The sequence below is a fragment of the Ovis aries genome, chromosome 6 (assembly GCF_016772045.2).
Source record: "Ovis aries strain OAR_USU_Benz2616 breed Rambouillet chromosome 6, ARS-UI_Ramb_v3.0, whole genome shotgun sequence".
NCBI lineage: Eukaryota > Metazoa > Chordata > Mammalia > Artiodactyla > Bovidae > Ovis > Ovis aries.
In genome coordinates, this window is record NC_056059.1 from 71,752,522 (window position 1) to 71,768,180 (window position 15,659).

General features: G+C 35.8%; 1 protein-coding gene across 2 annotated transcripts in view; it reads right to left on the reverse strand.

Annotated features, from left to right (window-relative positions):
• Positions 1-2,321: 2,321 nt before the first annotated feature.
• The window catches only part of NMU (neuromedin U), a 30,382-nt gene continuing 17,044 nt past the window's right edge, over positions 2,322-15,659 (reverse strand). The window contains exons 4-10 of one of the 2 annotated variants that reach the window (XM_042251418.2): positions 14,605-14,664; positions 13,178-13,207; positions 13,036-13,086; positions 11,189-11,263; positions 8,133-8,186; positions 7,345-7,384; positions 2,322-2,562 (exon numbers count right to left, since the gene is read on the reverse strand). In XM_042251418.2, the coding sequence (XP_042107352.1) occupies positions 7,349-7,384; positions 8,133-8,186; positions 11,189-11,263; positions 13,036-13,086; positions 13,178-13,207; positions 14,605-14,664 (306 nt within the window). In that variant the 3' untranslated portion in view covers positions 2,322-2,562; positions 7,345-7,348. The remainder of the gene's footprint in view (positions 2,563-7,344; positions 7,385-8,132; positions 8,187-11,188; positions 11,264-13,035; positions 13,087-13,177; positions 13,208-14,604; positions 14,665-15,659) is intronic. The other variant, XM_027971397.3, reaches the window with a different exon arrangement.

The window sequence follows — 15,659 nt, forward strand, 5'->3', positions numbered from 1 at the left end:
AGACTTTACTTTGGGGGGCTCCAAAATCACTGCAGATGGTGACTGCAGCCATGAAATTAAAAGACGCTTACTCTCTGGAAGAAAAGTTATGAGCAACCTAGATAGTATATTCAAAAGCAGAGACATTACTTTGCTGACTGAGGTCCATCTAGTCAAGGCTATGGTTTTTCCAGTGGTCATGTATGGATGTGAGAGTTGGACTGTGAAGAAGGCAGAGCGCCGAAGAATTAATGCTTTTGAACTGTGGTGTTGGAGAAGACTCTTGAGAGTCCCTTGGACTGCAAGGAGAATCAACCAGTCCATTCTGAAGGAGATCAACCCTGGGATTTCTTTGGAAGGACTGATGCTAAAGCTGAAACTCCAGTACTCTGGACACCTCATGGGAAGAGTTGACTCATTGGAAAAGACTCTGATGATGGGAGAGACTGGGGGCAGGAGGAGAAGGGGACGACAGAGGATGAGATGGCTGGATGGCATCACGGACTCGAGGGATGTGAGTCTGAGTGAACTCCAGGAGTTGGTGATGGACAGGGAGGCCTGGCATGCTGTGATTCATGGGGTCGCAAAGAGTCGGACACGACTGAGCGACTGAACTGAACTGAACTGAACTCCCTTTCTTATTCTGACCCTCCCAAATCCAGGCTAGTTGAATTACTGTGCATAACACTAGCTCAGGTTGCCCTGTACATCTGGGGCTTTAGAGCTCGTTCCTTAGCAAGTTAAGTCCTGTGGACCCTGCTCAGGCCCTAAACAGGCACTGGTTCTCTGTCTTGGCAGGGAGTGGTTTCTTTATCCCTTCAAGTTCCATCAGCCCAATAAGGAAGCCAAAGCTGAGATAGACAGAGCACAAGCTTTGCTCAGTGGCCAAATGGAGAAGCGGAAACTAAGTTCACAGATTAACTTCTTGCCCAGATAAGGAGAGGGATTTAATTTTAGAGTAAAGACAAAGGGAGGAGGAGTGAGGCTAATGATGGGAAGGCATATGCATTAGTCTTCTGGGGTATGGAGTGCCACTCCTTTTTATCCTTTTTGGTTCTTAATGTCAGGTCTTAGCCATCAGAAGTCATGTCATTTAATATGATAATATGGTAAAATGAATGTATAATGAGATGCAGAGTCTCTTGGAGGTCAGATCTGTGAACATCTTGGTCCCAGCTGGTTGCATCTGGTTTTTGTTTGTACCTTCCTTTATTATCTCTGGAGCCTTTAGTTTAAAGATTTATATTAACTCTTGCTAAAGGTGGGGGTTGGCAGGTTTTGAGCAAAGACCTAGAGCAGCTCTGGCAACACTCTGGGTCTCAAGTTCCCATCTTGTCAAGTCAATTCATTTTTTAAAGAAGATATTTTTTGTTCTCTTCTGCTCCTTCTTTCTTATGTTTTTCACATGGGTTGACAAGAAGTGAAATTCAGGGACTCTGTTAGTAAAAGGCATAATTTAGGCTATAATCAGTGGTCATCATTGGTAAGACAAAAGTTTATTAGATACTCTGAAGAATGTAAGACCTAATCCTACCCACACAGGGAGCCAGGCTTCTCTAATCAGTTAGCAACCTGCCAGTAGAGAAGACATTCCTCCAAGAGGCCAGATCAGAAGGGGAAACCCAGGGGAAACTGAAGGGAGATAATCTCAACATCCACATGACATTAGTTGTGCCCACTAAACACTTATTTGATATAAAAAGTTCACCCACTGTGTTCATGATTCTCTACTAGTAAGAGTGTATTCTTTCTGGTAATGGACAAGGCTCGTTGCCTTTTAGATGCTGCAGGGTGAAACAATTAGATAACTAATAAGGACCTACTGTATAGCACAGAGAACTCTACCAAATACTCTGTAATGACCTATATGGGAAAAGAATCTTTACAAAAGTGGATATATGTACATGTGTATAACTGGTTTACTTTGCTCTACAGTAGAAACTAACACAACATTGTATATCAAGTATATTCCAATAAAACATTTAAACAGATAAACTTAATACTGCTACTTGGTAGAAAAAGCTGGCTCTTGATATGTTTGCAGCAATCAGACTACTTTATGGTGTATAAATAAAAACTTGCATATTGGGCTATTGGATTAATCATGGCCAAATCCTCCAACTAGTAATAGTTTTAGTTGGCGTGCACATTCTAAGATTTCTAGCTTTTTGACATTCTGGTATTTTATAAGAGCTGGTATTTTGTTGCTGATGAAATCCAAACAGAAAAAATTAAAATAGCTCCTTAAAACTCAACTCTACTAAGTGTCTTACATAGAAATAACTAAAGAGCACTGTATATGAGTAGCATCAACAGCTTCAAGAATCTAGGGAACATAATTATTTCCAGCTTTATTATACACTATTTATCATTAAACACTAAGAAAAAATATTTTAAGATGCTTCTTTAATTTTCAATAAATTAAACATTTACAATCTCAGTCAACTTTTACTAAGAATGTTTACAACACAGGGATTCTTGAACTTGTTAAACTTAGCAAGGATTGCTTTTCAGAAGAAAAGAAATAAAAGTCAGTACATTTTATAGCCCATAGCGTTGATTCTGCAGAATATAGCTGGCATTCTGTTTAAAAAAGAAAAGAAAAGAAAAGTTTAAGTACAGATGGGTATATGAATGTATACATATACAAGTCTATATATACTTCCTTTAGTATAGACATCTCTATAAATGGGCTTCCCAGGTGGCTCACATGGTAATGTGTCTGCCTGCAATGCAGGAGACCCAAGTTTGATCCCTGGATTGGGAAGATGCCCTGGGGAAGGAAATGGCAACCCACTCCAGTACTCTTGCCTGGAAAATTCCATGGATAAAGGAGGCTGGTAGGCTACAGTTCATGGGGTCGCAAAGAGTCAGACATGACTGAGCAACTTCACTCATTTTTGCACTTAGTTTGGTGTTAAAATCAGACACTTTTCCAACTTGGTGTTAAATTTTTGTGTCCACATTTTATAATGTCTTAATATTTATAATATTATAAAAGATATTTCTTTATCATTACTCTTTGTTCTAGTTCCTTGAAACAAGTAAAAATTAGGAATGTTTGCTCATATTCTTGATGTAACATAAGCCTTTGTTGAAACATGAGTTAATACCAAATATAGTTGATTCAAGCTCATAAGTATATCCCATGAGCACATGAAATTTTTTCTTCACTTTTCCAATATTTGTATCTTTTATTTTTTTCTTGTCTAACTGAATTGGCTATTGCATTAAGAACTACATGAAATAAAAGGAGACAGAGCATCCTTGTTTTGTTTCTGATGTTAATAGAAATACTCCAAAATGTTTTACTATCAAGCTTTCCACTGAGTTTGTTTGAAACCATTATATAAATATTGTTAATTTCTTTCCTAATTTCTTTCTATAGGATCTTCTTTGAAAACATAAGAAATGTATGTGGCACTTTACCAAAGTATCTATAGGCATACCTCAGAGACACGGCAGGTTTGGTTCCAGTGACTCTCTCAATTAAAAAAGTCACAAATTTTTTGGTCTCCTGGTGCATGTAAAAGTTATGTTTATAATATACAATAGTTAAGTGTGCAACAGCATCATGTCCAAAAAAACCCAATGCACATACCTCAATTTAAAAATACTTTACTGCTGAAAGTTGCTAACCACTATCTGAGCCTTCACCGAGTCATAATCTCTTTGCTGGTGGAGGGTCTTGCCCCCATGTTGATAGCTGCTGAAGTCACTGAAGGCTGTGGTGGCTGTGGCATTTTCTTAAAATAACAATGAAGTTTGCCACATTGATTGACTCTTCCTTTCAGGAACAATTTCTCTGTAGCAAACAATGCTGTTTGACAGCATTTTATTCATAGCAGCACTTCTTTCAAAACTGAATTGTATCTCAGGGAATAGGGAAGCCCAACAAGAGGGAGAGTGGCAATGGAATCGCTGGTCAGTGGAGCAGTTAGAACACACACATTTGTCAATTAACTTTGCCACCTTACATGGATGTGGATCATGGCAGCCCCAAAACAATTACAATAGTAGAATCAAAGATCACTGTAAAAAATATAGTGATAATGAAAAAGCTTTGAAATATTAAAAGAATTACCAAAATGAGACATAACACATGAATTGAGCAAACGCCATTGGAAAAAAATGTCAATGATAAACTTGCTCAACACAGAGTTGCCACAAACCTTCAAATTGTAAAAAATATATCTGTGAGGTGCAGTAAAGCAAAGTGCAATAAAATGGAGGTATACCTGTACTGAATTGATTATATAATTTTTCTTTTAAAGGTGAAAATATGTTCATACACTTCCTAATGTTGAACCATCTTAGTTGATGGAATGAACTTCATTTCATGGGGTTATATAATTCTTTCAATATATTGCTGAATACTATTTTCTGTATTTTTAAATGTTTGCATTGATATTTATCAATAAAATTGACCTACAGTTTCCTTTCTTATACTAACTTTGTAAGGTTTTGGTATTAGTATTTGCTGACTTCATAAAAGTATTTGAAATTTTTCTTCCTTCTCTGAGCTGGGAAATCCACAATTTCTTGACCTAGTACCTTGAAGGGAGAGTTCCCAGATGACGTTCTCAATTTTTCCCCCATAATGTCATCGGTCTAGTTAGATTTTTTTTTCTTTTTTTCTGAGGTCAATTTTGGTAGCAGCTAATTTGTTATACAACCTCCATTTTATCTAGGTTTTCAAACTGATAGCCACAGTGATTGCAAAGTACTTTTATGATTCCCATTACTTTTATATCTGTTTTAATTTCTCTCTTTTTATTTGTATTTTTGTGTATTTATGGCTTATTTCTTTTTCATTGATTATCAGGCTAGGAAAATTAAGAGAGTTTATTACACATTTTATTAAAAAATCAGATATTTGGTCTATTTACAAGTTCTTGTGTTTTACTATTTTATAATCAATTAATTTCATCTTCCATTTTATAATTCTTCCTCTGCTTTCCTGAGGTTTACCTCATTGTTCTTTTTGACTTATTGACTTAAATTCCTAATTCGCTCACTCTTTCTTGCTTCAGTTCAGTTCAGTCGCTCAGTTGTGTCCAACTCTTTGCAACCCCATGGACTGCAGTGTGCCAGGCCTCCCTGTTCTTCACCAACTCATGGAGTTTACCCAAACTCATGTCCTTTGAGTTGGTGATGCCATCCAACCATTTCATCCTCTATCATCCCCTTCTCCTCCCTCTCTCAATCTTTCCCAGCATCAGGATCTTTTCAAATGAATCAGTTCTTCGCATCAGGTGGCCAAGATATTGGAGTTTCAGCTTCAACATCAGCCCTTCCAATGAATATTCAGGACTGATTTCCTTTAGGATGAATTCCTTTGGATCTCCTTGCAGTCCAAGGGACCCTCAAGAGTCTTCTGCAACACCACAGTTCAAAAGCATCAATTCTTTGGTGCTCAGCTTTTTTTATAGTCCAACTCTCACATCCATACATGACTACTGGAAAAACCAAAGTTTTGAGTAGACGGAACTTTGTTGTCAAAGTAATGTCTCTGCTTTTTAATATGCTGTCTAGGTTGGTCATAACTTTTCTTCCAAGGAGCAAGCGTCTTTTAATTTCATGGCTTTCTTCCTTGATAGTGCTTAAAGTCTTGAATTTTCCACAAAATATGGTTCTGTCAGAGTCCATAAGTTTTAATATGTGTGTTTTCATTACCTTCATTTTCTAGAAATTGTATAATTTTGGTGTTATCTTTTTTAGTTAAAATATGTGATTTGATTTTTGTTTCTATGAAAAAATATTAGGAATTTTACATTCTTGAGATAAATATGTACTCAAGGGTTGAGATTAAATTATATGAATGAAATATTTGCAAAAGTATGTTCAGCATAGAATCTGCATTTAGGATGGGAAATAGATGGGGAAACAGTGGAAACAGTGTCAGGCTTTTTTGGAGCTCCAAAATCACTGCAGATGGTGACTGCAGCCATGAAATTAAAAGACGCTTACTCCTTGGAAGAAAAGTTATGACCAACCTAGATGGCATATTGTAAAGCAGAGACATTACTTTGTCAACAAAGGTCCGTCTCGTCAAGGCTATGGTTTTTCCTGTGGTCATGTATGGATGTGAGAGTTGGACTGTGAAGAAAGCTGAGCACCAAAGAATTGATGGATTTGAACTGTGGTCTTGGAGAAGACTCTCGAGAGTCCCTTGGACTGCAAGGAGATCCAACCAGTCCATTCTGAAGGAGATCAGCCCTGGGATTTCTTTGGAAGGAATGATGCTGAAGCTGAAACTCCAGTACTTTGGACACCTCATGCAAAGAGCTGACTCATTGGAAAAGACTCTGATGCTGGGAGGGATTGGGGGCAGGAGGAGAAGGGGACAACAGAGGATGAGATGGCTGGATGGCATCACAGACTCAATGGACGTCAGTCTGAGTGAACTCCAGGAGTTGGTGATGGACAGGGAGGCCTGGCATGCTGCGATTCATGGGGTCACAAAGAGTCAGACACGACTGAGTGACTGAACTGAACTGTACTGAAGTTAGCTTCCCTTGTGGCTCAGACGGTAAAGCATCTGCCTACAATGCAGAAGACCTGGGTTTGATCCCTGGGTCGGGAAGTTTCCCTGGAGAAGGAAATGGCAACCTACTCCAGTACTCTTTCCTGGAGAATCCCATGGACGGAGGAGCCCGGTAGGCTACAGTCGGTCCAAGGGGCCACAAAGAGTCGGACACGACTGAGTGACTTCACTTAAGTTAGTAGAATATTGTTTTATATCTCTGGTGTAAATCTATCAGTGTGCATTTAATTTTAAAATTTATAGTATAAGCATTATGATTAACATATTTATTAAGTATGTGTGGGGCCATTCAATAGCTACTAAGGGTCTATTGTATCTCTGACACAGATATGGAAACTCTGGGAGTACTGAAGCAGAAGTCATGTTCTCCTGTCTTTTCACGTTTTTCTAGTTCTCTAAAGATGGTAAACACAACTCTTACAAAGAATTTTTGAATATAGGTTACTTGGAGGACAGAAAGGCATTCAGTCTGTAAGTTCTGGCACACTAATGTGGATACTGATTACCAAAATAAATATACAACCTCTGACATATTCTACTTGTGCAGTAAATGATGATTAGGTCAATGTCTGCAAAACTGATGATGACTATTGTGACATAGTGTGAGGCGCATACAACATGGACAAAGAAAATCTGGTCCCAAAATACTAGCATTTTCTATTGTATTAAGTCCTCACAGCCTCTATCTTTGCAGTGTTTATATAGAATATTAACTTATACATTAATCAAATAATAGAAATATACTGAGCATAGGTTAATTTGTGAAGATGTGAAAATCACAGAAATTTTCAAACTGAGCTGAATTGCGATATACATACCATGTTAAATGTAACCTTCTGATCTTCTTCCATTGCGTGGCTGGAAAATAGTAAGTTAGAAACAAAGCAATGTAACTGAGGAGGGAAGTTAATTTTCATAGAAAGCAGACTAACGATCTCAATGAGTGGTATTATTTCTTCCTTATCTATGTTTACCTTATCTATTATTTTCTTTCTTCCTTCAGTCCATTCTCCTCCAATCTATTGTTAGAATTAGTTTCCAAAATACAAATCTTACTACATAGCTCTGCTTAGACTTTATAATAATGTTGACATTCCTTAGCTAAATATTCCATTGGCTAATATTTCTTTAGCTCAATATTTCATTAGAACTTAAGGAGTAATATCAGGACTTCCCTAGTGGTCTAGTGGTTAAGATTCTGTGCTTCCACAGCTGAAGGCATGGTTCAATCCCTGTTCACAGAACTAAGATCCTGAATGCTACATGGTGCAGCCAAAAAAAAAAGAAAACTTCAGGAGTAATACACCTTTGAGACACTTATTTCCTGCACATGAAACATTATGGAACTTAACTATGAAACAAGTGAATGCCATTTGGGGTATTTACTAACATGAATACTGGATTAGAGAAGAGATCAGAGATCATAATATTAGAGCAATAATGTGGTAACAGAAGTGAATCTCAGACTGTAAACTTGATATCAAATATCTTGGGATAAACTTAAAAACAATTAAAACTTACAAGTCAATATAAATAAATACACAGTGAAAATACTTTTCAATGCTGATATTGATTGAATTTTTAAAGAATTATAGTACATGCATACCCTGAATAAAAAGTATCTTCTACTTTGGCTTGCAATAGGACCTTGGAATTCTTCCTGGAGGAGAAAATGAGGATATTAAAAATCAAACAGTAAAAGTAAGTGCAAATGCTTCTTGAGGATATAGTTATTTTCAACCACCATAATTAAATAAAGAGGGAATCAAGGATTTGGGTATATAATTCATATCATTAAGTAATTTTTGTATTTACACCTGAAGAATCTTCAGTGATACTAGCAGTAAGATCAGAGTGTTGTATTTTAATCTAATTTCCTTAACAGTCTAACAGATTCTATATTCAGGAAATTTGTCAATTATATGTATATTCATCAACAAGTAGGCAGAAGACATTTCATAGATAAGTAACTATATTTATAATCTCCTTTCAGCATTTTGTTAGAATAAAATAAATTCTTTATAGTACATGTTGTATGTGCTAACCAATGAACAGGCAAAAAATATAAAATAGAACTGTGTCATAGCTAAAATATACAAATACAGGAATTTAAATTGAAATTGAGGGATAACTTTGGTAAACTATATTTATTCATTGAGACTTCAGAGGAAATTTTCCCCATATACTTATATCCACTGAAATGGTAATTAAAAAAAAGTAGGAACAAACTGATTATTGACTGTGGATATATTTTGAACTGTTTCTTTTTTCAAACATTTCATTTCAAACTTAATAGAAAAATATGCAACATTTTATGATTTCTATAGAGTTGGTTCTTGTAGCTTCCTATTTTCAAAAACTACTTATATAAGTATCAGGACAGTAATCACTATGAAATTTGTCACCAAGACCCTTTTCAAATATTCCATAAACATAATCATATTTTTAGATTTTAAGAAATGTCCCTGACAGCTATTAAAATTTTGAAATCCTTGCTTTATAACAAATGTATATTAAATTCTGAACATTCTATATCTAGTTCTCATCCTGACTATAAATCCCCCTCAAAGTACTTTAAAGATGGAAAATTTTAATATTTAAAAATGTAAATATAAAAACTATGTATTTATTTGGTTATATAAAAACAGCTATGTATTTTATATTAAGCAGAGAAAAAGAAAGATAGGATAACATATAAGTTAAAATGTACCCAAATTTAAAGTTTTCAAACTCAAACACACAGTTCTTTTTAGTCTTATCATTGGCAATAGAACAGTATATAAAAGAATTTGGGAGGTAATGCTAAAAACCATGTTCGGATGGAGGTAAGGATGTCCAGCAAAGAAAATGTAAGGAAAGTGTTTGACTCTACTAAAAACTGAAAATTCACTTAAGAACCCAAAATATTTCACTATCAAAAATATGGTTTAAAATTCGGTGATTTAGGCCCAGAAAAAATACTTAAATGTAATTTCTTTTTAAATTCGTGTTTTACTTTCTTTTCTCATAGATTCCTAGGAAACCTAGCCTGCTGTGAAATACTTTTAGGAGCTATCGTTTATGCAATAAGATATTACTACCAAGTTAGAGTTCAGCGTTTCAGCCGTGTCCAACTCTGCGCGATCCCATAGATGGCAGCCCACCAGGCTCCCCCATCCCTGGGATTCTCCAGGCAAGAACACTGGAGTGGGTTGCTATTTCCTTCTCCAATGCATGAAAGTGAAAATATAGTCTCACTCAAGGTGGAACATTGAGACAAAGTACCACACTGGCCACACTACTGAGTAGTTTTGATTTTGCAAATAATAACACTGAAATGTTGTAGTAAACTAACAATTTTGCTGCTGTATTTTAAGACACTGGATTTTTAAATTGCAATCTTACACTATTCATAAGTCAAGAAGACTCTTCAGAAAGTAAAAGTTAATTCAAAAAGCATATATTATCTCTAGAAAGCTGACAACTGATTTGATTTTTTCATGTTGGAAATTCTAAAATTTTAAGGGGCTGCTACAGTTCCTCTTCCATTTCTCATTAAAGTTGGCAGCAGTATTGTCTTCCACGATGGAAGCTTAGTTCAACCATGTGAAGAATTTATGGAGGAGATAGTGATCACAAAAATAAATTTTGAGGAATTTATTTGCCTAAACTGTATGCATTTTTAAAAGTATTTGAAAACTTTTGGTAGTAGAAGAATAAAATTAATATGGTACTTAAGAAAAATTTAACAGTAAAATAATAGAAATATTCAAGATTAGCCTACCAAGGGAACCGCGTAGTGGAAAAAAATATTTCCCTAAACTAGAAGGCAAGAAATTGTTGTAGTCTCTAATCCCACTCACTACTGTGATCTTGGGAAACTCCTTTAACTATTCTGAGTTGTTTTTCTTTTTGTAAACCAGGCATAACAATACTTCTGTAAGTATCAACAGAATTGTCAAAAGAATAAAATGAGATCCCGTAAGACTGAAAACTATAATGTATTCCAACAATGGAAGGCATTACATAAGAACAATGTGTACAAACTTCCATCATTGAGAGAATTAGGATTCTTTTCAAAGGTCAGTTAAAATGTCAAAATTTCCAGTTTAAAAATATGTTAATTCAGTTATATTTACCTTAAACATAAGACACTGAATTGGGGCCATATTTTTGCTAATTGTGGAAAAAACCAAAATACCTACATTTAATTTCTGATATATTTACTTCATAAACATTATTCTTACTAATGCTTTACTACCTGGATAGAAAGCTTGTCATTCAAGCCACATGTACACAGAGGGGTCAGTAAAGGTCCTTGATCTTTTCTCCTATTCCTATCTAATGACTCGATAGGAATGTCCTTTCTCTGCCATGTCCTTTCTCAAACCAAGAATGAATAGGTTTCCTCACTGGGAGGGGCCAGTCCTTGAAAGGAAGTCTAATCCAGGCTCTCCTCACTGCCCACAGCCTGAGTTAGAAGGGACATATTATGGGGAGGGGGACAGTTCTCCTCTTCCTGAGTGTGAAAATACTCCTGCAAACAAGTGCTCTTCTGTAGGCTTCCTGGCTGTTACATGAGGCTTATCCAGGAGAAGATCTTATAAACCACCACCCCTAGGAATAAGCAGAAAGGGCTGCCCCACACAGAGTGGCGAAGCAAGTGCACAGTGAGTTACATACGTCCAATCTGAACCTCTTCATTCTTCTCTCATGCAGTTGTGGGACGAGCTGCAGCAGCGGATGCAGGACAGAAGACTGAGAGACACGAACACACACACGTGATGAGCACAGAGGCTCCTCAGCATTGGGCATAAAGACGGCTTCCTATCTGTTTTTTGTTTTTACCCACTATCCTCGTTCCAGCCAAAAAAGAACAAGAGAGATGTGACCTAAGACAGTCCTCTGTGAGCATTTCAAAGAGCCGTGGATAATAAGCCAAGAGATGGAATAAAATTTGGCAGTTCTGTGCTGGGAATCTCAATCATTCCGTTGATGAAGCTCTTTCCTGAGGGCCTGAACTAAGGGAAACACCTGCCTGTATCTTTGAAAAGCAAAAAGCTGCCTATCTGCTTCCAGACTTACTAAGAGTGGTCTGGGATAAATGAAACCAACTCTGTGAGAATCAGTTTTTCATCATGAACATGTTCATCTGGAAGATTATACTATACACACATCTAGTAATCTTCTTTATAAAATATATATTTCATTTAAAACTGAACACGTGGAACAAGACAACAGGAGACACAAAAAATGGCAATGTGTCATTGATAGTGAAAAATGTGACTAAGATACATGTTCCCAAGACATCAAGATGCCAAGCAGAAGAAAATGAAAGCACATTTGAGACATGTGGCTACCTGATACGGTTTCATTCAATGGAACCTTCTCACAAACAATGAATCCATTCACTAAACGGGTTACTTTAAGCTGTCTATAACGGTTACCTGTTAATCAGTTCAATGTGTATTTGGTTTAAAGCCCATATAACCTAACTTTCAACTCCTCACACGTAAGAGAAGTTGTATTCAATGAGATAAATATTTAAAACTAAGTTTACAATCACGTTCCTACAGGTAAACATATGTTTAAAGTACACTATGTTCCTCATTCCATAAAATGGTCCATGATAGTGAGTCACAAGCTTAGAAAGAATATTATAGTCAAGTAATTTTTAAGTATTCTAGATCGAAACACTGAAATAGGTTGGTTAGCACTTTATAAATCCATGCATACAAAAAGAAAACCGCCACTACAGCCACTACAATTAGAAAACCACCACTATAACCACTACAATTTAGAAGTGAAATGAATTAAAGTTATTGGTATCTGGCTAATCTGAGAGAGTAAATTCTCAAATTAAATGCCTAGTTATAAATAAGGAGCTCTTAGGAATATAAGCCAATATTTCTGAAAAAGTAAAAGTGTTGGTAACTCAGTCATGTCCAACTCTGTGATCCTATGGACTGTAGCCCACCTGGCTCTTCTGTCCAAGGGATTCTCTAGACAAGAATACTGGAGTGGGTTACCATTCCCTTCTCCAGGGGATCTTCCTGACCCAGGGATCGAACCCGGGTCTCCCACAATGCAGGTAATAATTACATTTTTGACAATCATCTTTTAAAATATTTCTTAAAATGACTTTGCATAAGTCTTTTCCCATTGAAGTAATCAACATCTAAACCAACATGATTTACTTAATCATATTTGCTTTTTTTTTGGCCTCTAAAATGTAAGTTACATGACACTTACTGCCATTACTTCTAGTACCTAGAATTGTCCTTGGCTTGGTACATAGAAGATACGCAGTAAATAATTGTTGAATGAATAAATGAATAGATTTAAAGTACTTGTAGCTATTGAGATATAAAATAAATGTATAATAAATACTGAATTCCATTTGTTCATTTATATATACATGTTTAAAGAAAAAGAAACATGAATCTTGATCTAGCTCTATGAGATAAATTGCAAAAACAGTTTTTTTAAAAAAATACAAGTGATCACTAATAGGTAATTCTACAACTTACCACAACATTTGAATTGCCCAACTTTCGAGTCTTCGAATAATGAAATAAGAACTGTTAAAAAAAAATAGTAGTGAGCTTTACTATGAATGATCAGAGGTTTCCTGATTATTTTAAAATGTATATACTTGTGAAATCACCTTACCCTTTTGGTGTTATCTTTTTCATCTGTTTCCTGTTGAAAAGAGATTTATAAATATCACTATATTATATTAGAAAATAATAAGAAATATGTAAAAAATATTATAAATGTAGAGTATACAATTTATAATTTATTATAAGATTATAATTCTTAAAACATGTGCTACGTATGTCATACATAAAATATAAGACTGAAATTAGTTAAGTACATATTGTTCTAAAAATAAACGGGCAATTAACTAAAAACTGTTTATAGATAAGAGTATGAAAAAAGGTCTCTACTACAGCATTATTCATAAGAGCAAAAAATTGGAAACATCCTGAGTGTTCTGTAGTGGTGGAATGGGAAATTCTGATATGATCACATGGTAGAATATGCAGAGAAGAAGACTAGAAGGAATCACATCAAATTATTTGTAATTGTCACTGCATAGTAAGACTTATCAGTTATTTTTGCTTCCTTCCATAAACTTTTCTTGAGTCCTCTCTCATTCCAAAAATTTAAGAGTGAGACATATCATTCCCTTTTTGTTCTTTTCTGTTCTTGTTTGCTTTTAATATAAATAGAAACTCATGGGTAAACACCATTGTCATATATTTTCTGTTAATTAGATAAAAAGTCAATTACGTGGTTTGGAAAATGTCACCATTAAAAACACCAGAAAAAAATACAGTTGTAAACACTTAGTTTCCAAAAATATTTATGCTTCTAAAATATCAAGTTTTCTTTGAATTACTGCATGTGTGAGGTATGGAAGTCAGAACATACCAGCGATAATAGGTTAAACTAGTAATGAAAAATATTTTCTAAACCTGAGGCTTTTATCCTTAATAAGGTAGTTTTAAAATTAGTTCACCTACAAGATACAGAACATCAACTGAGGTATGGCACATTATGCCATTTTTCAAGTTTCCATTGCCTCACTTCAGGACAAAAAGTTCTCCCAGAAGAATCAAATAATAATTTTAATAAGAAACCAAGACATCACAGTAAGAATATAATTTTCAAACCGACATGGACAATATAGTTTGCTTTTTTTTTCATTATTAATGTCCTCTCTGACAAGTACACTGTCCTAACCTCCAAGCTTAGAAAAATGCATCTGTTCTCCATCTGTAGTATGATTCAGGGAGAGAGAAAGAGCCAAAATGACCCCAAATTTCTCTCATCAGAACTAGAACACATCTTATACTTGAGGGGGACATGTGATTTTCCAATTGGATGATTGCAAACTCCACTAATATGACCCTAAATTCTCAGGCATCAAAAAACTGAAGTATTTGTTTCTTATACAAAATCAACTTATGCCCGTTCTTATAGCTCCTCTTAGCATGCTTCCTAAATTGAGTGTATTTTCTTCCAGGAGGAATTCCGAGATATTTCTGAGCAATTGTTTTTTGCCTACAAATTAAACACCATTTGAACCTTACCTGGGGCTTTGGTAGAGTCCGCATAATTGTGAGGCAAATCTCCTCCAATGCATTGGATGCCTAATATAAATATGAAGATACACAGACGATGCTTCTGCTTTAACAATATTTGCACAGAAGAAATAACCATAAAATGTCAGGATCGTGAGGATATATATTTCAATACCCTAAATAGAATTATTCTTGTGGCCCATTGAAAATTTTTAAATTCTTCAATTTCTCTCATGACAAAAAATTTGGCTCCTAAAATAAAACTGTCTTTCCAACAAGGAAAAAAAAAAAGTTATATATTGCACATATGCACTGATTAAGTCTTCCATTGTGAGTCCAGATACAAAACTTCTCAGTATTTGCTAAAATTCTACGACTGAGAGTAATGAGGGAAGTGCAAAAAGAGGGGTTATTCGTCTCAGCTTGCTGCAAAGTCTGAATCTACATGCCAAAGCTGTGAACCTTGCTGAATTTACTCATTATTGGCTAACTTGAGAATCCTGCAATTGTTTGCAAACAATGGGAGTTTGGATGGGAGGAAGCCCAGGCCATGAACAGCGCACCTAAACTGAGTTCCCACCCTTCCAGGCTGCTGACTGCACACCCCAGGATCAGGTTTTTCAAAGTATCTGAGCGTAGAAGCAGGGCAGGGCTCCTGTGGCTCACAGCCAGCGGGGTGTGGTTAGGAGGAGCACAGAGGGACAAGCAGGGACAAAACCTGCTTTGCATAGAATTCAGCATAGTCACATCAGAAACAATTGATTATTTAATAAATATGTATTGGAAATAATAAGGTGAAATGGGGTGGGGGGCATCTGTGGAGTTGAGCAGCTTGCAACTCAAGAGCAGTGCAACTTCCATTTCTCCTCTTTATTAGTTGTGTAACCTTAGGCTGGTTGCCTAACCTATCTCAACTTCAGTTCCTGCCATCATAAATCAAGGATGGCAACATCAATGCAGAATTCTTGGAAGGATTACATGAGGTAAAGCTCTTGGCACAGTGCCATAGACAGAGCAATTAGTTAACAGCAGTAGCATTAAAAAAATGTGTGATCTGTAAAGCT